The sequence below is a fragment of the Callospermophilus lateralis genome, chromosome 16 (assembly GCF_048772815.1).
Source record: "Callospermophilus lateralis isolate mCalLat2 chromosome 16, mCalLat2.hap1, whole genome shotgun sequence".
Taxonomy (NCBI): Eukaryota; Metazoa; Chordata; class Mammalia; order Rodentia; family Sciuridae; genus Callospermophilus; species Callospermophilus lateralis.
The window spans coordinates 19,672,752-19,697,531 of record NC_135320.1 but is presented as its reverse complement, the minus strand read 5'-3'; the positions used below and the strand labels follow the sequence as shown (position 1 = coordinate 19,697,531).

Sequence of the window (24,780 nt, the reverse complement as noted above, 5' to 3'; positions counted from 1 at the left end):
AAAATGGATTGTGTTCATGCCCAACTGCAGAAGCACATAAATTTACCAAAACACAGAGTATACACTTAAATTGGGTTTCATAGCACGTAAATTATACTTCTGTAAAATTTAGAGACACACACCTGTAATCCCAGAAACTCAAGAAACTAACGCAGGAAGATTATGAATTTGAGGTCAGTCTGAACAACTTAAGACCCTACCTCAAATTAAAATTTTTAAAAAGGGATGGGGATACAGCTCAGTGGTAAAGTGTCCCTGGGTTCAATCCCCAGTACAGTGCAAAAGAGAGACAGACAGACAGACTCCTCACCCTGGTGACATATTCATCAATGATTTTTTTTTAAAGAGAGAGAGAATTTTTTAAATATTATTTTTTAGTTTTCAGTGGACACAACATCTTTGTTTGTATGTGATGCTGAGGATCGAACCCAGGCCGCACGCATGCCAGGCGAGCGCGCTACCACTTGAGTCACATCTCCAGCCCCCATCAGTGAATTTTTATAGTTAATATAAGCAGTTAATGCCCTTTACTATGAGTATTTCCACTGGTCAAAGACAGAATCCAAAAGGAAAATAAATCCCAGAAAATAAAGGTAAAATGAAAAGAGGAGAATACTTATCTTGGCCATGAGACACTGGCTATATTCGAATTATCTTCCAACATGACTTAAACTTGGCACAACAATCTAGGTCAAATCTACATAAATCTATCCCCATGTCTTTCATGCTACAAATATTCAGGGGAAAATGTTGATTACTGGTGATAACAATCTTGAAATGAGTAGAAGAGCAAGAACAGACATATAGAAACATGTCCCTTTATCCTTCTGGTGAGAGGTGGAATGAATGTTGGGCTCTGTGCCCAGCCATTCTGAGAAATGTAGTACATGGGGAATTTCAACCATGTGCCAAGTTTGTCATTGTCTTCCTTGAGTCTTAGCTTTCTGAAATGTTTGCACATCTCTGGTAGATGATTACTTTCCCCAGCAAGGTAGCAGGACAGATATGCCCTGGCTCCTTCCCATCTCGGATTAATTATTCACATGTAGTATTTGTTCTACTCCTTCACATGAGCTGGACATGTCTGTTTGCTAATTCTATTCCAGCTAATGCTCTTTTCCTCTTGTCATAGGACAAATGAATCCCCCCTTATACTAATGATGTCCTTCTCCTAGATTTTTATAATCTACCAAAATAATACAGTTTGCTAAAAGTGATATATTTTGAATAGAGCATCTGATGACTGGACTTTCCCCACTATTTTATAAATTCATCCCTAAAGATAATATGCTCCTAAAATGAGTCTTTTTAAAACAGAAAATTTGCATATTTAAAAGTTTTGGTTTGGGGACTGAGGCTAGGGGTCAGAGGCAGAGTGCTTGTCTAGCACATGTGAGGCACTGGATTTGATCCTCAGCACCACAAAAATAAATAAAATAATGGCATGCTGTCCATCTACAACTACAAAAATTTTTATGTGGTTTTGGTATCATGAAACAACACATGACATTTGTAAAAAAAAAAATGAAACAATACAGAAACAAATCATAACACGTGGGAAGCCACCTGTCACTCTCCTCACTTGAGTCAGTTCCCCTCCAGAAGTATCCACTATGATCACTCTGGTGTGTAATCTTCCTGATCAAATCTTCTGTGCCTTTCTACCTGTATTATACATGTGAGCATGCACAAACAGAAACACGTGCTCCAACAGTGTAATCATAAGTCTAATTTTAATCATATAATTCTCTTTTTTCCCCTTACTGCACACTGGAGAAATTTCCTGGCCAGTAAGTACAGTCCTAGCTTCATTCTTTTTGACAGTTTCACAGAATTCTATTTTATGACATCATCATGACTAATAAGATAGATATGAGTTTAAGCAGTTTCTAGTGTTTTGCTCTCACAAACAAAGTTCAGTGAAAATTCTTTCTGCATAAGTGTCAAGTTGTGATGGCTTCCTAGGCATGAAATAACAGTCAAAAGGTTTGACAGCTACTACCTTTATGGCTGTCTATAAAAGACACAACAATTTTGACTCCTACATTGGACAGTATGAGAATAATCCTGGATTCTTGTCTGATTTTTTAATATATGGATATTGATGAATGGGGAAAAAAAGGGACATTCCTTTTCAACTTGCCTTTTCCTGAATATCAGAGAAATTTAGCATCTTTTCAGTTGTTTTCAGTTACTTATATGTGTTTGTGAATTGTCTTGTGTTTTTTAATCTATTCTTCCTAGTATTATTCCAACTGGTTCATAGAAATGCCATATATTATGAATAGTTACAGTCAATTCATTATGCAAAAATATTTTCTACTAGTCTATTATCATTTCACTTTGATTATATTTTCTTGCTGCACAAGGATTTATAAGTCTTATAAATACATAAGGTATTTATCAATACCTTATGTTTTCTAGATTTTTGTCTTTCCTCCCCAAATAATAACACAATGCTCTGTATTTTATTTCAATGCTTTTATAGTTTGGTTTTTTTTTTTATTAACACTGTTTATTCCATCTGAGTTCCCCATGTCCTATTTCCACTCTTTGTTTTGTTTACTGATGTGGAGTTCCTTTGTGTTACTTTTGGGAAGAATGACTCATTTTTGCAATGCCTTCTCTGGGTGTGTTTTAGCTTTCAATATCTTTTGCTCTGGTTTCTGGAAATGGGATCCATCTGCTTACCAACCTCTAGTCAACCCTCATTCATAGTTCCTTTGTCTTTCTTTTCTTTTTTTTAATTTTCTCTTAGCACTCTTGTGTTTTTACTCACATTTTTATATCTTCTTGTGCAAATCAATGGAATTTTAGAAGAAAATAGGATTAAAAAAAAAAACATGTTTCCAGTCTGCCATCTAAAATAGAAACTTCTCATGTGGAAAAATAAGAATTCATACCCCACTTGAATCAAATGTATGATATGTCAAGATCATTGTAATGTTTTGAGCAACTAATAAAAAAAATTTAAAAAAAAGAACTTAGCACAAATAAAAACTTAAAAAAATAGAAACTTCTTTATATCTGGTCCTTAGAAACATTTTTATTATGACAAAAATATGTATACAATAGATACTTTGAACGATGCAAATAAAGTTCCAAGGAAAAATATTAAAATCAACTGAACTTCCACTGCTTGACAATAAGACATGTTAAGATGACTGGTGAATCATTTCCAATGTTTTTAATGCCTATAAGTAAAGTTTTCATTTAAAAGAAATTGGGTCATAGCATATATTTAGTGTTGGGCTATATCTTTAAAGTCACATTTTGTGAAGAGTATTGTTGATTGAAAAACATGATTTTATAAATAGTTATGGAATTACTACATATGTACATGCTTCTTAGAAATTAATGATAAATATTATTAATATAATTAGTTCCTGAAAAGGTAACTCATTCCATAATTTAATGGAGTGAGAAGCCTCTTTCCCATCTCTGATTCCCATTACCCAATTTCTCTTCCTGTAGGAAACAAACAACACCTGATTCTTTGGTAAAAACAGTCTTGTGAGTAGAATGAAATCAGAAGGTATACACCTTTCCATATCGTCATATATATATTCTCCAGAACTGCATAATTTCCATCACTCCCATATGAAAAACACATTCTCCTTTCTCACAATAGTTATAATTTGAGAGGCAATACACCTTTTAATATGCGTCTTTTGGGCTTTAAGGTCCAAGAAACTGAGAATGTGGTTCATGTCTACCAACTTATTAAAATCTTCCATTATAAACTATTCATCTTTCACTTCTCACCTTTGCCAAAAAGAACCTTATAAAAGTCCTTTCTTGTCTTTCAGGATGCTGGCCAATCCCCTAAGTTTTCCAGCACCAAGTCAAAGTGGAGCCTTCTCCATATAGTAGGGAGTCTGGCTCCTTTAACTGCATCAATAGTGCATAGCCCATGCCCTACACGCATATTTGCAGATCACACTCAAAATTTTTTCTTGAAGTCCACCCTCCATCTTCTGATCAGAAATAAGGGACAGCCTAGGATTCTATTCAGAGAAACCATGAAGATGGTGGAAGGCTGATGTTTTCCAATATTCTCACATTTCAACAGACAGGCTGCATGATGTGGGGTCCATCAGTGAATTTCTCTGTGCTTCCTCCAGTCCTTCTCATTCCCAGGTGTTGCAACCACTGTATTTGGCATTTGGAAGACCCTTCCAGCCCAGGTCTCCTCTTCCAGACTGCTTAGTTGTCCCTCTTTTGTGAGTCCTGGGTCCACCTGAGATGCATGTCTAGCATCTCATTCTGCAGTAGATGAACATGTCTCCCACTCCTGAGAAGCTCTGCAGCTGGGTGAAGACAGTTGACCTGAAACTAAGGCACACACACCTATCCCAATTCATCTTTTTACAGTACAGCTACTGGAACACTTCTGACCACTCATCAAGCAACTTCCTAAACACTGAAAAGACACTCAAGGATCTTCCCTGAACCTATTTTTCCAGGCTTACAAGACCTACCTGTTTCTTCTCTCCTAAATAAAGAACAAATATGCAGTTTCTCCTCCCCCTTATCCTGTCCCAGATAGAGGCTAATGAAACCTGCTCTCCTCTAAGCCGTCAGTGCTTATTTGGGTCATAGCGGCCTCAAAGGTCAATTCCAAACCTGATCTCATCCTGCTTCCTTGGTTTTTTTCCTCAATACCCCCAAATTTTTTGCCATCTCTGCTACTTGTGCCACCCATTCCAACTGCAGTGGTGACATGCTTATATTAGATCACTCGCTAATTTTATTAATGGATATTTCTCTTTTTTATTTTCTTCTTGATAAATACCATTGCTGTATATTCTGAATTTTCAAACACAAGAGGATGTTCGATACACAAGTGAGAATACAATGGTGACTTACTCTATTTTTTTTAATTTCTCAATTTCATCTTGTTAGAACAAATGTCTCCCTCTCCTTCTTCCTCATGGCCACCTGCCAAAGCAATAACCGCTCCCGCTTCAGCACCCACTCACCTTCCAGCGGCTCCCAGCCACACGCCCACAAGCCTTTGCCTTTGGGTCCCAGGAGCCAAAATCAGATACTGCGGGGGAGCTCTGCACCCGTGCCCTGCTGAGAGGTGTCGGGGCAGGACCCAGACCGCCCCCTCAAGGACCTGAGCAGTTGCCTCCTCTTGGTTGTCTAGTTCCCAGCCTCAGGGGATGCACTTTTGCAAACACACCTGGGGAAGGAACTTTTTTCACGCTAATACCTAGGTCCCTTCCAACCCAGAAATTCTGATTTAAAAATCCAGGGTGCAGCCTGATCGTCACAACATTAAAACTTATGAGGAATCCGGAAGCGCGCGTCCAGTCTCCACCATCGAATTTCCTCCCAAATCAACCCGCCTGGGAAAAAAAACAGCTGGCCTACGTGGCGAGCGGGGACTCACTGGCCATCCCACCCCAGCCGCTGGCGGCACCACCCCCGCCGCGGGCGGGCCAGTCCCGCCCTTGGACTTAGGCTCGAGCCCGCGCCAGGATAAACACCTGAACTTCACTGAGCTGGTAGCTAAGGACACGGGTGCCTGGGGCGGACGAGGCCGGGTTCTCGGCGGGCAGCGAGGGGGAGCGTGTCTGGGTAAGTTGTCACGGGTCCTTGGAGCTGGCTTTCGTAGAAGGTGGCGCCGAGGAGCGCCGCTCCAGGGCCCAGCGGGTTAAACGCTCCGCGAGCGCGAGGGGGCGCGGGCGGGAGAGCGGCGGCGGCCGGATCGCAGGAAGGGAACCCGGTGTAAGAGAGCAAGGCACCTCTGAAGAGCTCATGGCTGCAACATCCCCAGGGTCCTGGCTTCCGTGTCCGGGGACAAGGCTCTACCTCAGGATGAAATGAGCTGCCAATCTAAGAAAGGGATGCCTCTCTGATCTCTCTTGTTTCGGGGTCCATTCTGCCCAGATCCCTGATCTCTGCTGCTCAGCGCAAGCACCTCCAGCTCCCCACTGCCCCAAAATCATCTCTTTCAGCAGAAGCTGTGGTTGGCAGTCTGTACACCCCACACTCCCTGCCCCAAGCCCCAGACCAAGTGCCCTTCCCAGAGCAGAATTATTGTGCTCTGGATAGCAGACAGCCCCAAATTACATTGCGCCTAGTTAGCTCAGCTTTTGGATTTGTACACCAGTAGGATGGGCACATCAAAGAAGTATTCAGCAAGATTAAATTTCAACTTAATACACTGGTGCCTTTCTAAGAAAGAGTCTTTACAATAATATGGAAATGTATATTTAGTTTAGTTTGTAAATATGCACTTATATTTACATTATGAAGGAATATACTTTATACTACATTATATCCGTGCGCCCCGCAAAGGCTGAGTGTGAGTCAGTGCCTTTATTCCCCTAAATTAATTCAGACATTTCATGTGGGCTAGCAGTTACCATATAATGCTTCTTAATATTTTACCTGTATTCACTCGTTTACTCCTGCATCTAGTTCCCTGTTGAAATGAGGATTGGTATTCTCCACAGTTCAGAATTGCCCTTTTTAGAAGAGGAAACTGAGGCATGAAATAGTTTTTACCGAAATTACAGGGGGAAAAAAACAATGATGGATATAAAATCCCAACCCAAACTTTAGTCTGTAGACCTCACTGCCTATATGGATACATAGCCGGCATCCTAAATCCCCAGTGGGGGAGACCCCTAGCTGCTAACTCTTAAGAACCTTGGAGGTTCTGCCAAGGTGGTGATAAAGCATGCATTGGTCCTAGGTCTTGCATCGTGCTAACATTGTGACTGTGGAATAATGAAGTCTTATTAAGAGTTTTTCATGTCACATAGGTCAGTGATGAGATTTCTATCACTACAGTGCTAGAGATCACAGAGTACATGTCTGTCAGTCTGGCATGGACCCCTATAAATATTAGTGTGCCTGAAAGCAAGCATGGTGGCCCAACCCTAGTCACCTGGTGTGGAAGGAGAACTGATGGGAGGAAGCCCTGGCTGTACACAGTCTGATCCACACTCTTGAACGTCTGCAAGTATGTGCACCATTACTTTGTATTTAAAACAAGAGTCTTCTTTCAGGACATCTTCTTTCCAAGTTCTGCATTGCTGGGAGGCCCAGCCAATCATCTGAAAGTTCCTCTGTAAAAAATATATCAGAACAAAGTTGGAAGAGAGTTTGAAGGCTATCTCACATAATGGGTAATAAAGTCCAGTGCTCACAGCAGAAAACACTGTTTGACCTGAATGGTCATGTCTCCCAAACCAGATTCTTATTCCCTGGACAGCCCTGGATGTACAAAGCAAAATCTCCTCAATATAAACCCTTCTGTCCCCTGTCAGAAAAGCTACTGCAAAATCTTTCTGTTTCCTACCATTCATCATTTAGTTATCTGCTTAAAGATCACTTCCCATCAAACCTTCACTCTTGCTTTCTACCAGGCCCCCATCTAAATCACCTCTCCTGTCGTCCACCCTGTAACACCCTACACTTTTATTTATAACATCATAACTTTTAATAATGCAGTTAACCATTTAAGATCTGTTTTTTCAACTAGACTAGTTAGCTCACCAGTGCAGAGAAAATAAAAGTCTACCATCCCACTTTAGAGACTAGAGTAGAACCACCTTGGGGTTGGTGCTCAATAAACAGAATAAATGAACCAACCTGGTCCTGTACTAACTAGCAATGGGACCTTGCACAGGTCCCATACATCTTCTCTTGAATCCTCAGTCTCACCTGTAGAATAAGCAGTAACAACAGTTTAGATCATGTATCTCCAGCATTTCTTTAAAATAGTCATGTACCGACCCCTTATGCAGATTAATCCAGTTGTGTATAGCAACTGGATAATAAGAGTCATTAACAGAAACTCATTGATCTTCAATCAGCGTGTCGAGTGAAGACCTGCTGCTCTCTCCTCACTCCTTCCACCTCCTGACCCCTGTGTCTTCATCTGAACCTCTCAGTTAAACACCCCATTCAGGGAAGTCCTCTGCCTCCAGCTTAGTATGCTCAGTGCTAAACATATCTTCTCATCCTGGAAGAAATAAGACCTTCCCTTCTTTCTCAGCTATTTGTTGGCAAATTATCTTATGAACTTATTCTTACTAAAGTATGAGTCATTGATAGCAAGATATAAGCATGGATCTCTAAATAATTTTGTCATATGGGGGGATCCTGTTGGGTACCTCTTGGTGAGCAGCACTGTGAATCTGATAAATATTATATCAGCTTTGAAGTTCTTTCTGTGAGCCAAGATTATGGTCAAGCATGGAATATTTTCACTTCATCTGCAGAACCATCCTATGCCATAGAACTGGCACTTTATACCACCCTATGCCCAGAAAAGCCCCAGCCTTCACAACTGGGCAGGGCCAAGACAGGACAGGGGTCAAGACCTATATCCTATAAATGACAGGGAGCTAGTAGCATGGGGTCTTAGGGTTTATGAATGGATATATGATACTCATAATGAATCAGTTGGAAAAGACTTAGGGCATCTTATTTCTTCTCTTCAAATACTTTATACAAATAGAATTTTCAGTTGTCCAATTGAATCTCAGATCTTAAGTAGCAAGGCAAAATTAAAGAAGCACAGGGCAAATGAGAAAATACAAACCTAAAAGGAGACAAAAATAAAACCAGAAAAGTAACAGTTATGTCATCAACAGGACCAAGATATTGGAAGTCCAATCATCCAACAGGACTCAAGGTTATTATGAAGAAAAGTAAAGTGGGAAGAAATGATGAATGTGTCCTTTGAGTTAAATTTCGGTGTGTTGGTTACAGTTCTCAGTTCACAAACATTTCTGTATGTAAAACACACAGTGGGAGAACAGTTATGTGCAGAGCTTGGGGCTGTGTACGAAAGCTGGATAAGATATGGTCCCTGTGGGTTTCTTCCCTTCTGAGTCCAGAGCCTGCAGAGATGTTTAAGTCGAGCTTCTTGGCTACTTTCACTACTTCAGAAAGTAGAACTCCATGTAGTGAACAAATTTTCTCTCCCTTTCTACAGGTGTCAGCCAGAATATGTCTTCCAACCTGAGAGCAGCAAGGAAATTTCTTGTTTTCTTAGGAAAATCACTGTTTAGTATTCTGGAAGCTCTGATCTTTGGCTTGATCCCAAGGCCACGGAAGAACGTCGCTGGTGAAATAGTCCTCATAACAGGCTCTGGGAGTGGACTTGGGAGGCTCTTAGCCTTGCAGTTTGCCCGCTTGGGATCTGTGCTTGTTCTCTGGGATATCAATACACAGGGGAATGAGGAGACACTCCAGATGGCTCGGGAAGCTGGAGCCATGAGGGTGCATGCCTATACCTGTGATTGTAGCCGAAAGGAAGACGTGTACAGAGTGGCCAATCAGGTAAATTTTGGAGACCACTGTTTTTTATGAGTAGTGAGAACCCTATGTAAATAATTTGGCCTGCATCATGTTGGTTGTTAGTTTACTTTTATTAATGCCCATTTGCCTATCTCCAGTGTCCCTTTAATTTAAAAAATAATCTTGTGGGGGAGTGGGAATTAGGATTTTTGAGTTTTTACTGTATGTAAGCTACTGTGCTAAGTACTCTGTATCATATCATAATATTATAAAGTAAAACACTTTATTATCTTCCTTTCACTAACTGTAACACTAAGGCTTGAGCAGGCATGTTAGCTTATCTAAGACATACAACTAATAAATAGCAAATTCACAGCCAGGACTCCAATATGCCAGATAGTAAGAAAGTTCTTGTTTCATATAGGCCCATCTCTTTGCCCTTGTAAGGATTCCTCTGCCCTTCTGTTGGCACAGTCATGCATACACCACACATCACTCTCTCCTGGGCCACTTTGTGGCTCTCAGAATTGCTCAACTTAGTGAGAGGGAGGAACCAAACCAGTCTGCTTCAAGCAGTCCAGCTATTTCGCAATGTGCTTCCACGCTCCACCAATACCTTGGTACTCCCTCCCTCACCTCCTAGTAGGGAGCTTTGCAGGTCACAGCCATGAATTCTTGCTTTCCATCTTATATCTTTCTTACCACCAGCTCCATACGCAGGCTGCCCATTACAATGTGGAGATCCAAACCTGACAAGCTCACATAGTTTTATGCTGGGGCCACCCTTCAAGTGCAGCCAACCTCCCAGACTCAGTGGTTAACACATGAAGCACTGATCACCTGGTCTACTGATTTACACGGACTACCACCTCCTCTGGCCAGTCTTAAACAAAAAAAAAAATGGTTCCTATTCAAACAAGGAGGGTTTTTAGCTATGGGGCAGGTTACTGTGAAGTGCTCTATCAATAATCACCTCCCTTGTTGCTGGATCTGTAAATTAGTTCTGTCAAGCTTCTTGGCTTCGTAAGTGATCCAACATGTCATAGAACTAGCTCATTATTCAGCTATTATCACTTTGGGCTCTTGGGGAGAATCAATGATGTGCTTTTCTGAATTCCAGGGAAGCAAATTACTCCCCATCTTTATAAGCCAACCATTTCCACTTCTTTTTCTGGATAACAAGAACATATCAGAGAATTCTTAAGAAGTATCCCCTGGGAGACTGACCAAAGAGAAAATTTTTAGTGTAGTATGACAGTGTTTAAAAATTGTGTCCCTGGATCATGACCTAGCCTTGAATTCAGAAGGCCCAGCCCTGCTCTTTGGCAACTCAGATGAGAGGTTATTTTGCTCAGTAAACACAAGGTAAGGCTGCAGCTAGGTAGTCGTCCTTTATCCTTGATGTGATATGGGGGAATGTCCTAACTATATATTTAATGATAGTGAGCCTTAAACAAGGTAATTCAGGGTCAGTGTGGCTTGGCATACCTCCTACTGTGACATTCAATTAAGCAGTTCAAAAAAAAATCATAGCATCTTCAAAATTTCTTAAAATTGATTTCTGATTCCTAATGTTCAAGATCCTGGGATACATGGTCTCTGGGAGAAGCAGATATTTCCTACTGCCCACTACACTAGTTAGGAGTGGTTGGGAAGTCTCCGTGGTCGGGGAATCCAGAGCAGCCATCTTGGCAGTTTAGAGCTGGATGGTGACATGCGTGTCAGCCCAATGGGCTTCCAGCAGTTTTGTGTTTTCATAGGGTGGGCATGCAGAGGGAAAGCCCAGCTAACAGATGGGCACAGTTCATGTGCTGGCCTTTGGAGTGTTGTCATACAGAGTTAAACAGACTCACTCTTACACTAAGGAAAATAATAAAGAAGGAAGGAAGGAAATCACTTAAGAATTAGAATCCTTTGCATTCTCCTTAAGGTATGACTCCTGAGCCCTTACTTAGAAAACACTGTACCAGCAAGATTTTTCTCATTCCAAGAATGAGCATGTTACTGTTACCATTCATCATCAATAGTTATAGCACATAATCTTTGGTGTAACCCCTGGCTTTTCCATCCCTGACCCTGAGCTAGGACACCAACTTTTAATATTGGTGCTGTCTTTTAACCCCGGTCCTTCTCTGGCTTTGGATTTGGCCTCAAATGGAATGATCTACTCGTTTCTAGCCTTGACTGCTGTCCACGTTGGATTTTATGAAATATTTTCGCCACTCTCCAAATCAGGCTTGTAGTTAATAGTTTCCAGTGCTTTTTGAAAACTCTAGCTTAAAATTGAGGTTCCCCCTAGTTTCTATTTCATCCACAATTTTTCCTTGGCAACAGACCCAGGTAGTCTGAATGATTAACACACCTCATCCTGATGCCAAGAACCAGGCCTTCCTGGTTGATGACTAGCAGCTGAAAAAGATGGCAGCTTCTGCCTGGCCTCTGTGACACCTTGTCCCCTTTGCCATACTGCAGTGATAACTTTGTGTCATCCATACAGGCAGGTGCACATGTACACACACACACTGCTGGAGATGCAAGTGGCACCTCTGTGAGCTTACTGTAAAAACACATGGCAACTACAGTGGGTGGTTCCCTCTGACTTTATGGGTCAGGGCTGCTGCTGTGTGGTCTGAATTGCAGTGATGAAATTCAGAACCCAGATGAGAACACAGGAACAGTCCCACCTCCTCTCATCAATCCTAGAAAGGCCTCTGTCCACGTCTCACATAAAGCCAAGATTATACATTGAAGGCTTATTAAAGGGTAAAGGCTCCATTGTTACACCCAGAATTTTGATTTTCTAAATAAAAATGATTGAATGCCTATATTAACCCATATTACAGTAACACACATGACTCACAGATCGAATACCTGAAATTTTGAGATGGAGAGAAGAAAACCAGCCCGTTGATAAGAACAGGGCAGGCAGATTCTAATCTGTGCTGTGTGTTGAAAATCTACATTATCCTTCTTTCTCTTGCTTATTCCCTACTTCTCCCCCATCTCTGTGTGTGATAGGTCTTGTTCTATATGCTATTTGCTCATAATAAGGCTATTCTTATGCCTCCTCACATGGATTAAAATGATATGCTGCTAACAGAGGGCTTAAAACAAAGGTATAATCACAGAGTAGAAGAACAGCTCTAAGTGTCAAAGGAAAGTAGCATTTCAGCAATGGAATCTTTTTAATCTCAGAGGGAGAAAGAAGAAGAAAAGCATCAGATTTGGGATCTCTAGTGTGTAGTCGACATCTCAAAGGAAATAAAACAAACTTTTTAGAATCCAAAAATTCAGTGTGAGTTAAGGATGAAAAAGATATACAACTGAGGGAAAATCAAACCCAAATCATGTAAGGAATTCCTATTTTGATGGGGTTGCTCTTGTTATTTAACTCAGGTTAAAAAAGAAGTTGGTGATGTTTCCATCCTAATCAATAACGCTGGAATCGTAACAGGCAAAAACTTCCTGGACTGCCCAGATGAGCTTATGGAAAAGTCATTTGATGTGAACTTCAAAGCACATTTATGGGTAATTACTTTTTCTTCTCATAATACGTGTAAAATTAGTCATTGCAAAGTACTTTTGTACTTTCCTCTTGCTCTTTAACATTATCAGACTTTCAATAAAGCATAGATATGTTAATTTTTTTTTCAGTGCTGGTGTTAGAATCCAGGGCCACACACATGCAAAGGAAGCACTCTGTCACTGAGGTACACCCCCAACAAGACACTTTAATTTGGGTCTTGTCCTGGATCACTCACCTATCCTCTTTTGAGCCAACTTAATCTCTAACTCCAGAACCTCTGTTCAGGGAATCCTACAGAGACAGAACTGTCCTAATGGTCAAATCTCCATTTATTGATTGTGGCAAATATCTGGGGACTATTCCAGGAAGCTCACATGTCTTCTGTATCCACAGGTTTCACATCCATGGATCGAACCAGTCGTAGATCAAAAATATTGAAAACAATTTAAATTTTTCCTCCTCGTTATTCCTAAGCAACACAGTATAACAACTATTTACAGAGCATTTACATTGTGTTAGATATTATTAGTAATCTAGAGACTGGCTTAAAATATAGGAGTATGTGCATAGGTTATATGCAAATATACGCCATTTTATACAGGGAACTTGAGCATCTGTGGATTGTGGTATCTGTGGGATCCTGGAACCAGTCCTTCTCCCTGAACATCAAGGGATGATCTATTCCTTAAAACAGTTCTGTAAGATGTATAAGGATCATAGAACATAAAATTTTGGAGGCGGGGGTGGGTACCAGGGATTGAACTCAGGACCACTCAGACACTATGCCACATCCCCAGCCCTATTTTATATTTTATTTAGAGATAGGGTCTCACTGAGTTGCTTAGCACCTTGCTTTTGCTGAGGCTGGTACCGAACTCATGATCCTCCTGTCTCAGCCTCCAGAGCCACTAGGATCACAGGCGTGCGTCACTGCGCCCGGCTAAAAATTTTTTCAAGGCCACATGTGTGGCATGACCCAGGTAATTTTACAACTTTACAGTAGGCTTCATCAGGGACACTTTTTATTTATTTATTTACTTTGGGATGAGATCTCACTTGCCCAGGCTAGTCTCAAACTCCTGGACTCAAGTGATCATCCCCCCTCAGCCTCCTAAGTTAACTGGAACTACAGACATAAGCTACCTCACCTGGCTCTAGCAGGGACATTTTCGAAAATAAAGGGGGCACCATTAATAGGAAGCCTATTCTAGGCAAACCAAGACCTTTCTCAGTGCCTGAGTAGAGAAAGATATGGTTCTCCGCGTAGCACCATGTGCCACCAGTGCTAAGGGACACAGCCCTGCCTTCCAAAGAGATGTGTCCATGCCCATAAGTTGCATTTTCCTGGCCTTTGCTGACACCAGCCATCTCGGGGCCCTCACACCAAGCAGGTGGCCTCATAAGGCCTCTCCCAGCTTTGGATCCAGTTGTTCCAGCCCTGGACACAGCTCCTCATTCTTGGGCAAGGAGGAGGAAAAGCAGGAAGAGGGCACAGGAGAACTTCCCTAACTTACATGGTAGTTCTCCTTTTTTTTTTTTTTTTCTATTTTTTCTTGCGAGTTGTTCCTTAAAGGCTAGTGTTTCCCTGGCCCCTGAAATTCCCTCCCATGCTCTCCATTCACTCTGGAAAGTTCAAATGCCTATAGGTGACCTGGCACAAAGTATGTGATTTAGTTACCAAGGGGGTCAGAGAGCTGTAAGACAGCCAGGCTCCCGGCCTTCAAAGGCAGCATCCCAACCGAGAAGCAGAGGGACCCGTGCAGATCCTGAACACAGGATGCTTTTTTATTATGCTCTGCTGTTTCCTTTTCTGTATTTTGATTTTCCACCTCTTGCTATGTGTTCGTTTCTGAAATTTAATGCATTGCAGGCAGATGAAGAGGGCTTGACCTCTGTGAGAGATCCCTCTACTTAACATTGTTTTCCACATATGTGACTAATTACTGCTTTGTTACAGGAAATGCCTTCTCCAGCAGCTCATTTCTCTCTCCTGTACGTCCTTTCTCCAGATTCCTAATCAAATAGGAAGGTGTTTTTAGCCAGGTGGAGTGGTGTACGCCTGTAATCCCAGCGACTGAGGAGGCTGAGGCAAGAGGTCAAGGCCAGCCTCTTGGCAACTTAGCAAGACCCTGTCTCAAAAAAAAAAAAAAAAAAAAACTAAAAGTGTTGGGGGTGTAGCTCAGTGATGGAGTAACCCTGGGTTCCATCCCCAGCACCACAAGAAAAAAAAAGCAGAAGGTAAAAGTATTCTACATGACTAAGACATAACAACATACGTTCTAACAAATAATCTATTTTATGAATTGGAATAAAAATGAAAGAAGTAGAGGTGAGTTTCAGTTTAAAACAAAGTGCTCTTTTTCAGTAGTTGTCAACAGCTGGCTATCTTATAATGGTTAGAAAAAAAAATGAAATTTTAAATAAGCCAACAAGGAAAACATGCAGTATACAACTTAACAATCATATCATTTAAGTACTCCTTGGTTTTTAGTTTGCAGCTGCCACAGCTAATTTTTCTATACTGTTTCAATTGTTGTCTTATATTGTTTTGTTAAAGCTCAAATGCAAATACAAAAATAAGCATGAATTTTCATAATGGTGGAATTGCCTTAGTAAAATATTGATTTAACATGTCAATCAGGTTAAAATAATTAACTTTCCAGGTGTTGTAGTTTTTATATTCCAGTGCCGTCTGGTATTTTTATGAACTAAAATCGTTTTTAATCATAAGTATCATATAAATATCCAAGGAAAGTATACAATGTGGTATTAAGTGTTCCTTTGCTCTTCTTAGACTTATAAAGCCTTTCTACCTGCTATGATTGCTAATGACCATGGACATTTAGTTTGCATTTCAAGTTCAGCTGGATTAGTTGGAGTAAATGGGCTGGCAGGTAAGAGAAATGTTTCATAATTGCAAAATTCTTTATAACCCTAACTTACATGGTAGTTCTTAATAACCAGCATTGACTGTATACCCTAATAATAAAGTATAATGAATCTTAGTGAACAAGAGAAGTGGTTGAGAACTGCCCATCAGATAAACAAAGTTGGACTGTGCCCTTTGGAATCATTAGGTCTTATGCAATCCCCAGAATTTAAAAGACAGAGACCCAGCAGTACAGTTGTGCCCAAGCAATTAAATTCACCTGGCACTGTCAGCAGGCCAGGAAGGAAGACGACCTGTCTTCTCTCAAAGAACATAATAGTCATTTTCATCACACTGTGGACAGGGGACAAAGGGATAAACTAAGATCCTTTGCCAAAGAGACCCAATTCAGGAACTAACACTAGGAGGAGCAGAAATCTTGACCTCACCCTACCAGCAGTCCCCTGGAGCAACTGTCCTGGGTCCTGGCTTGCACAGATCAACTGAAACTCATGTAATAGAACTGTAGCAGCAACACTCAGATAAGAAATGAGATAGTGTAGTGATCAGGCACTTCTGAAACACTTGAGTCAAGTGTCAAGGCTCAAGGTTCACAAATTCATGTTAGTTCAGTGCATTTCAGTGACATGAATAGGGTTTCCAGAACCACCCATCCACTCAGAATATTACCACTTTATACTCCCTGGACCCTTGGACTTCCTTCTGTCCTTTTTAGAATTCATCACAGGTTATTAATACCTCTCTATTACATGTTTTATAAATCACAAGCTTTTGAAATCACTCAGGAATATTTACAGCTGCTGTTAATCCTTTTTCTGACACAATGTCTCTGTCTTCAAAGATGAGACTTGTCCACCCCCAGCTCACCTAAGAAATTAAGTGTAAGACTTGTTTCCCATGATGTGTATTTCCCACAGAGTGAGTCTTGGTCTGCTGTGTCACAGCCACCCTCCCCAGGGAACTAGTTGAAAATGCAGATGCTGTGTGTCCTCTGATCTTTCTGCTTACCAGAATCTCAGGAATTAAGGGTTCAAAGAGCTGCATTTACACCAGAGGTCTGAGATCATCCTAGAAGCTGCTCCAGACCCTCCTGTCCCCTTTCCTCCCTCTAGCCTCTTACCTCTGTCTATGCACCCCTGAGGTCTGACAGTCCCGTACCTGGCACCTTTACCTGGCTCTTGTCAGTTGTAACAGCTGCATCAAAACATAGCAAGTAAGTATTCTCCTTTTGACCGTGAAGCAAAGGAAAGTATTAATCCACCTCAATTCCATTTCTCCACATCTTTTTCACTCAGGGAATTGAATGTCCAAGTACTTTCTTGATGCAAAGATGATTAAAGACAGAATGCTCAAAACCTATGTTAGTTCCATTCTCCACTTCCCCTGCTTTTTTAAGGTCTTTAAACGATGGCAGTTGAAGCTAGGAAGTCCTTTTGTTTCTTTTCTGGAGGTGGAAGAAAGAGTTATAATTTGGAAGTTACATTCTGCCTCTCATGGAGGCAGCAAGCAGTTTGTTTTCATCAGTTTATTTTAAACATTTAGAATGTTTGTTTAATGTGATTTTATGTTTGTGTGTGTGTGTATATATATATATATGTATATATATATAAACATCAGTATAATAATGAGAATTGTCATTTTCCATTTCCAATTCTAGTTAGGTTATTACTCATCACAATGATAATAAGGAAATCGTAGTTGAAAGAAAATTTGGTCAGCCCTTGCTGACCCCTCTTGCTTCCCACATGACTAGGAAGTCACGTAGGAAGGTTTATTTCCTTTTGGGGATGTCTTTATGTCCCAATGGACCTGAAGTTTTTTGAGATAGGTTCAGGATGCACATATGGTGCCCCATGTAACAGCTAACACAGGATCAGACAGTCATTAACTTGTAAGTTAGTCTAGCAGTGTGGCCTATAGGAGCACCCCTGCAACCCTTCCTATCTTGGAGTTGGTCATTCTCATCCGACGTTCTGTTGACCACATTTCTTCCTACTCACTCTTCATCATTCCAGGGGAGCTAGGCCCAGATCAAAAGAACTCTGAAATTGTTGTCATATTTTCTGCTGCTATTAGTGTTATGAGTAAACCTTAATGTAATTCCATTTAAAAACGATGGAATACAAGAATGTCTCAGAGATATTGCCCATTTTGTTCCAGGCTACTGCAATAAGGTGAGTCACATGGGTTTGTTTTTGTTTTTTTTTTTTAATTTCTCAGTGCAGGTGAAAGTTAGATTACACTATACTGAAAATATTAAGTGTGCAGTAGCATTATGTTTTTTTTTTAAAATCACACATTACGTACTCTTTTTTTTAATGTCTTTATTTGATTTTTATGTGGTGTTGGGGAATCGAACCCAGGGCCTCACCCATGCTAGGCAAGCACTCTACCTCTGAGCCACAACCCCAACCCCATGCATTATGCTTTTAACCTTAACTTAAAAGTGTCCCACTGCTTCTGGGTATAGTGGTGCACACATGTAATCTCAGTGATTTAGGCGATCAAGGTGGGAGGATCACAAGTTCAAGTCTAGCCTCAGCAACTTAGTAAGACCCTATCTCAAAAAAACAAAAAAGTGGGAAGCTGGTGTGCAGCTCAGTGGTGAAGCACCCCTAGTTTCAAACTGCAGTACCAAAAAAACAAAACAAAACAAAACAAAAAAACAGTACTGCTAAAAATATGATCACCTGAGCTGTTGGAAAAATGGCACCAATAGACTTAATGCAAACTTGCTGTAAACCTTCAGTTTATAAGATAATATCTGTGAAGCACAACAAAGCAAAATACAATAAAACAAAGTATGCTTTTTCACTGCTGCGACCAAAGACCTGACAAGAACAATTTTATAGAAGTACATATTTATCTGGGGCTCATATTTTCAGAGGTCTCAGTCCATAGATGGCCAACTCTATTGCTCTGGGACTAAGGTGAGGCAGAAAATCATGGCAGAAAGGTATGGAGGAAGAAAGCAACTCAGAACATGGCATTCAAGAAGCAGGGAGGAAAAAATAGAAGCAGAGAGAGAGAGCTGTGCTCATCGGGGACAAAATATATACCCCAGAGGCACACACCCCCAGTGACCTTCCTCTTCCAGCCACTCCCTACCTGCTTTCAATTACCACTCAGTTAATTCCTGTCAGTGAATTAATGCATCAGTTAAATTTAGGTTCTCATAATCCAGTCATTTTACCTTGGACTTTCTTGCATCATCTCACACATGAACTTTTGGGGGTCACCCCATATCTAAGCCATAACACCTATATACATAAGTAGTGTTTGTCTCTTTCAGATTATTGTGCGAGTAAATTTGCAGCCGTCGGTTTTGCAGAATCTATGTTTGTAGAAACATTTGCCCTAAAACAAAAGGGGATTAAGACTACAATTGTGTGCCCATTTTTTATAAAAACTGGAATGTTTGAAGGTTGTACTACTAGGTAAGTATGCCTTTTGATTTCAAGGAAACAACATGGTTAAAATGATTGGCTATCTATTTGATTCTGTTTTATCTGTTTTTTGAAGTTGTTTAGAAGATGTCTTTCTATCATTCAGCCTGATTGTATAAGTAGTGTCAGAATTCTGTCTTCACATGTGTTTGTGTTAACATACTGAATCAAATGCAAATGCTTTATGAAGGCTACTAGTAGTTGTAGTAGCCATCTTGTGGCCCCAGATCTGCTTATTTAACCTCCAGACTGTCCTTTCCACCGTCCCTCTCTGCCATCCAATCCCCAATTCAAGCCTCTTTCCTGATTCCAGGAGGACTAGAACTCATTGAAGGAAACTCTAGTTAGTTTGAGCTGCTATAACAGAATACACCATGTGGCTTAAACAACAGAAATTTCTTTCTCACATAAAGGCTAGAAGTCCAAGATCCAGTATCTGGTGAAAGTTTGCATATGGCAACTTTCTTCTTGCTGTACCATTTGGAGGAAGGAGGGGGAGACACACACACACACACACACACACACACACACAGAGAGAGAGAGAGAGAAAAAAAGAGAGATCATCTTTATTGTGGCTCTTTTCATAAGGGCACTATTTTCGTCAGCTTTTTTTTTTTTTTTTTTTTTTTTTACAGCTGTGACCAAAAGACCTGACAAGAACAATTTCAGAGGAGGAAAATTTTATTATCTCACAGTTTCAGAGGTCTCAGGCCTTAGACAGCTGACTCCATTGCTCTCTGCCTGGTGTGAGGCAGAGGAAAGCAGCTCAGAACGTGACTACCAGGAAGCAGAGACAGACTAAGATAAGCTCATTAGGGACACAGTATAACCCCAAAGGCACACCCCTAGTACCCACCTCCTCCAGCCACACCCTTCCTGCCTACAGTCACCATCCAGTTAATTCATTCAAGTTAACGAATGCAATAATTAGGTTAAGGCTTTCATAACCCAATCATTTCACCTCTGAGTATCCTTGGATTATCTCACATATGAGCTCTTGGGGGACATCTCATATCTAAACCATAACAAGCACTAAACCCACTCATGAGGACTCTATCCTTATGACCTAATTACAAAGACCCAGGCTTTGACATTGTCAATTTGGGGCCATAGCTGACACAAATGCCCAGTTCTATATGTCCTGGAGACAGCAGGCAGTTTGTTCCCAGTGACTTGTTTTACAACATTCGTGTGATATGGTTTCATATCAGTGTTATTGTGACATCAGTGTCTTTATCAGGTTCATTGTTTTTTTATGTTATATTCTAGGTGTGTTTTAAATCACCATGTTGATAATAAGAGAATAAATACAGAAACAGATGAAATCTGAAAGGAAACGAAATAAGTGATAATGTCTTACAACTTTCTTATTCCTATTTTGAAAGAACTGTTTTTATTAATTTGTTAATTGGGGTTTTATTTGTTTGCTTGTTTGTTTATACTCTAGGTGTCCTCTTCTGTTGCCAATTCTGGATCCAGAATATACAGTCAGAAAAATAGTAGATGCTATTCTTCAGGAAAGGCTGTATTTGTGTATTCCAAAGTTTTTATACCTCATGTTGTTTTTAAAAAGGTATCAGTATCAGTTTTTCTATTACTTCCCTAACATGCCAATCAACAGTTTAATCCAAATCCTACCAGGACGAGCCATTTTAAAAAAAAAAAAAATTTTAATTAATTAATTTTAAAAGGGAAAAATCTATGTCCTGTTGATCCCATCTTTGGACCCCATTTGTTGATATAATCCAAAATTTCCATAGCTGCTATTCCTCCCCTGAGTCAAGAAGAAAGGGCTGGACCCTCCCTGCTACCTTAGTGTATTGCATTATTATTAGCAGTGGATTTCCTGAATTAACTGGGAGCAGATTGAAATTGTGTGTTTGGGAGAGATGCTTTTTCTTGTTCCCATCATGTTGGAATAGATTTTGTGTCCAGGCTTACTCAAGTTTAGGGTCCCAAGATGAAGGCCAAACAGTAAGCCAAAAACCTCAGAAAATTGTGGTTCAGATAAAATTGGTAATAGATCATAAATTTGAGCACTAAGATGTTTAAAGAACTCCAAAAAGAAAACCACCTCTTAAAATCACGAAAAGCATTTCTGCCCATCCTTCTGTGCTCTCCATTGGGTTTCAGGGCTGAAATTCATCAGCTACAGCTTAGGAACATTTGGCCCAGATACAGGAAAGGTGTAGCTCATCCATCATCTCACTACACCTTCTAGACTTGATGGGTCATTTATGTCTCTCATCATAGGGTTTTTTTCTTTTGCAAGGAAGCACTTTCCACTGTTGACCTGTCGAGTTGAAACGAGGTTGTTTCCGGTTGGTTCTAGCCCTGTCCCCAGCTGTACATGTAATTCCATTCCTTTTGACTCTTACAATTCTTCAGTTATTTGAACATAGATACAATGCTTGGTGTTCACCACGTGGCTAGCAGCCATTGCCCTTCCTGCATAAGGAAATTTATTTTCTCATTATCAAATGATGATTTATATAATTAGATTTTATTATTTATATCATTAGATTTATTATCTCTTGCCTATTTTATCCATACCATAAATTTCTGAGGTATTTGGATTAGTGCCTGACCTTGACTTTGGGGCCTTATACTTTGTGCAATGAACCAAAAGTCTTTCTCACCTCCTATCCTTTTCCAGGCTTCACCTAGCTCAAGAGGGATCAATATGGCTGGTGGAAAGATGTCTGAGGCAGGGTGAAGGGTCTCTGACAAGCAGTTTAAAATCCAGGGTTATTATCCTGCTGTTTACCAAGTCTGTGATTCCTAGCATGCCCCAGATTCTACAGGCCTCAGTTTCTTCATTTGCATTGTTTGTCAGAGCTGTAGATATAGATGAGTGTAATGCACTAGTGATCAGGTAGTGCATGTATTCACACAGTGAATACTTCTTGCCTACTAGCAAAGGCAAGCTCTAAGAATATGGGACGTAAATTTTCTACTCTGAATAACTGTGGAAGTTGTACTTGCATTTAGTGTACATAAGTTCAGAGTCATCTATGAAAAGAGGGCTAGACAGTTCCTGAGAAGGACAGAGGAAACATGAAGAGGCTCAGGGAAGAGGATCTCACGTGAAACACTTCTTCAAACATTCATTCAGCAAACATTTAGAGAGCTCTGTGTGTGTACCATTTACCAATCGCTACCCCAGGACCTGATGTTACACCAAAGAACTAGCATCATGGAAATTGCCTTCTTAGGAGTGGGTGGTGGGAAAGAACCACACAAAAAAACGTAAAGGAAAAGGAAAGGTATGCTGATCGTCATAAGTGCTGTGAAGAAATACAAAGCCAGAAAAGGAATCTCGGAGCAGGAGGTAGAGGGGAGCCAGTTAAGACTTAAGTGAAGTGCTAGGGAAGGACTCCCCAAGAAATTAGTGCTTGTCCAGAGACCTGAAGTTGGGGAGGACGTGAACCACCTGGAGATCTTGGGGAGCCCCCACAGGGGACAGCAAATGCAGAGTCCTTTTCTTTACTCTTCTCTAGGACAGGTCTCCGTGTACTGGACCTGCCTTGACATTTCCTCACTCTGCAGTGTTGAAGGTCAAGATCAACAGTGCTGTATCCAAATTGATGGTCATGGGTGTCTGTGGGGCACGTGGGGATAGAGGAGATGAACCATGTTAGTCTGGTCTTGCCAAAGGTGTGAGGACCTGTTGCATCTTGTCCTCATGGTAGTCCAAGAAGGAAAGATGGATGCCTTTGAGGAAACCGAGGCCTATAAGCTAAGTAATTTGCTTGGGCTGGTATTGCAAATGACAGAGCTAGAAGTCCAGCCAGATGCCTCTACCTCCAAAGTCCATGCCTACAAGCCCAAGACTTCTCTGCCTCCACTCAGTATTATGTAGGTTAGTGATGCTGCAGAAATGAAAGGAGAAGTGAATTGAAAAAGGTAAGTAAAGCCAGGAGAGCTAATAAAGACCCCCTGAGCAAGTGTCCCCTATATAATAACAAGCTTGTTAGCCTTAACTACATCTGCCAGAAACAATGATAGTTTTCAGCTGAGCAAAGATGCTTTCATGAATGGTGACCAAGAAGATTTATTCTTTTGGTTCTCTCTCTTTTATTTTACTTTTTATTTTTTTATTTTTATTTATTTATTATTAACATTTTTTTTTTTTTTTTTTTTTTAGTTTCTTGCCCGCCAAGACAGGACTGATCATAGGTGAATACTTGGGTATCTTAGAGTCAATGGAAGGTTTCACTGGCCAAAAGAAGAAAGTCTAAAGACCGACTCCATGACTGATTTCACCGGATACCCAATGCTACATCGAGTTTGTTTTGAATAAGAAAAATGATTTTGTTCAACAATAGAACATATCTGGAAACAAGTACCATTCCTATTTCTGCTATCTGGACTAGAATTTTCAACTCATGTCTTTGAAAAAAAAACATTGCTGTCTTTCTTTTTGTTGAGTTTGGTTGTTTTGTTTTAAAAAATAAAAGCAGTCAATTTTTGTCATTTCCAGTTACAACAGATGTGTGAGAGAGATAAGCTCCTCTGATCTCCCCTACGATTTGGAGACACCAGGGAGGTGTCTCCTATGGAGCAGGTGGCTGTGTTTGAGCCTGTCTGGGAAGTGAGGTGCTGGGGAGAGCACAGCAAGTAGTTGGAATGCCCTCTTTCCAGAGGACTCAGAGGTCTGGATTTCCTAGAATCTTCTCTCAGCGTTGGCCATTTGGAACCCAGATCACCTAATGTAGAAAATGCCAGTCCCCATTTCTTTCCAATGCAGCTTCATAGATGCTTGCTTCTTGATGCCCTAGATACTGGGTTGTCTAGCTGAAGGTTCAGCCAGAGCCATGTGTCAGGGAACCTTACCAGTCCCTTTTCCTGAAGGTTCCTGTTAGACAGTGATCCTAGACCCAACTCTCAAATGGGCTCCCATTTTGTTCCCTAGAAGAGAACAAAGAATGATTGCAACTTGCTCAGAAAATAAAATTCTACAGAATTAGATTTATTGCTAATTGACCCCCAAAATATTCTTAGGATGAATTTAAAGTGTTTAACTTCGTTCAAGTTGGGATTCACCGTAAGGTATTTTTTTTTTCCACAGAATGAGCAATTTTATGCCTTTCAATTCACCAGCGCTGCCCTCACCTTGAAGCTATTGTGCTCTTACAGTTTAATCAACTGGCAAATTGCTTTCATGCTTTGGAGATTAACTTTAAAAGCAAGATTAAGAAAAATATGTTAATTACCACAACCCTGGAACTCCTTCCCAGGCTGATGGGGACACCTGCCTAGTGCAGGAAACAGTAGCCTTTTTGTCCCTGCTCTCTTGGGAAGCAGGAAAGGACGTGAGATACCTTGGAAGACCCTAGAAGAGGGGAAAAAAAGGGAGAATATGAATTTCTTAAGGGTAAGATGTTACTCTTAGAGGAGCAATGGGCTAACGCAGTATGGGGTCTAGTATACATGTGGACTGATTCATCTTGAGCCGCCTGCATGATACTGAATACTGTCTTCCTCTGTTTCCTTTCCACTCAGCCTTCAAGAACTGCCTTATCAAAATAATGACGAACATTAATATTTATTGTGCTCAGTGCCAAGCTAATCACTTTATAAACATTTCATTAAATAAGAATATCACATCATGACTCAAAAAAAAAATGAATAAGGTATTTCAGTGTGTG

At 40.6% G+C, this 24,780-nt stretch overlaps 1 protein-coding gene across 2 annotated transcripts; it reads left to right on the top strand.

Moving 5' to 3' along the window:
* The first annotated feature begins 5,481 nt into the window (after positions 1-5,481).
* Positions 5,482-23,496, top strand: Sdr16c5 (short chain dehydrogenase/reductase family 16C member 5). Of its 2 annotated transcripts, none has more exons than XM_076835964.1 (7): positions 5,482-5,586; positions 8,963-9,309; positions 12,664-12,795; positions 15,588-15,687; positions 18,976-19,120; positions 20,577-20,702; positions 23,277-23,496. In XM_076835964.1, exons 2-7 carry the CDS (start codon positions 8,977-8,979, stop codon positions 23,368-23,370), a joined length of 930 nt encoding a protein of 309 aa, XP_076692079.1. In that variant the 5' UTR covers positions 5,482-5,586; positions 8,963-8,976; the 3' UTR covers positions 23,371-23,496. The 2 variants fall into 2 exon arrangements, with proteins under 2 accessions (XP_076692079.1, XP_076692080.1); XM_076835965.1 differs by lacking the exon at positions 23,277-23,496 and adding an exon at positions 22,630-22,704.
* Positions 23,497-24,780: the final 1,284 nt, after the last annotated feature.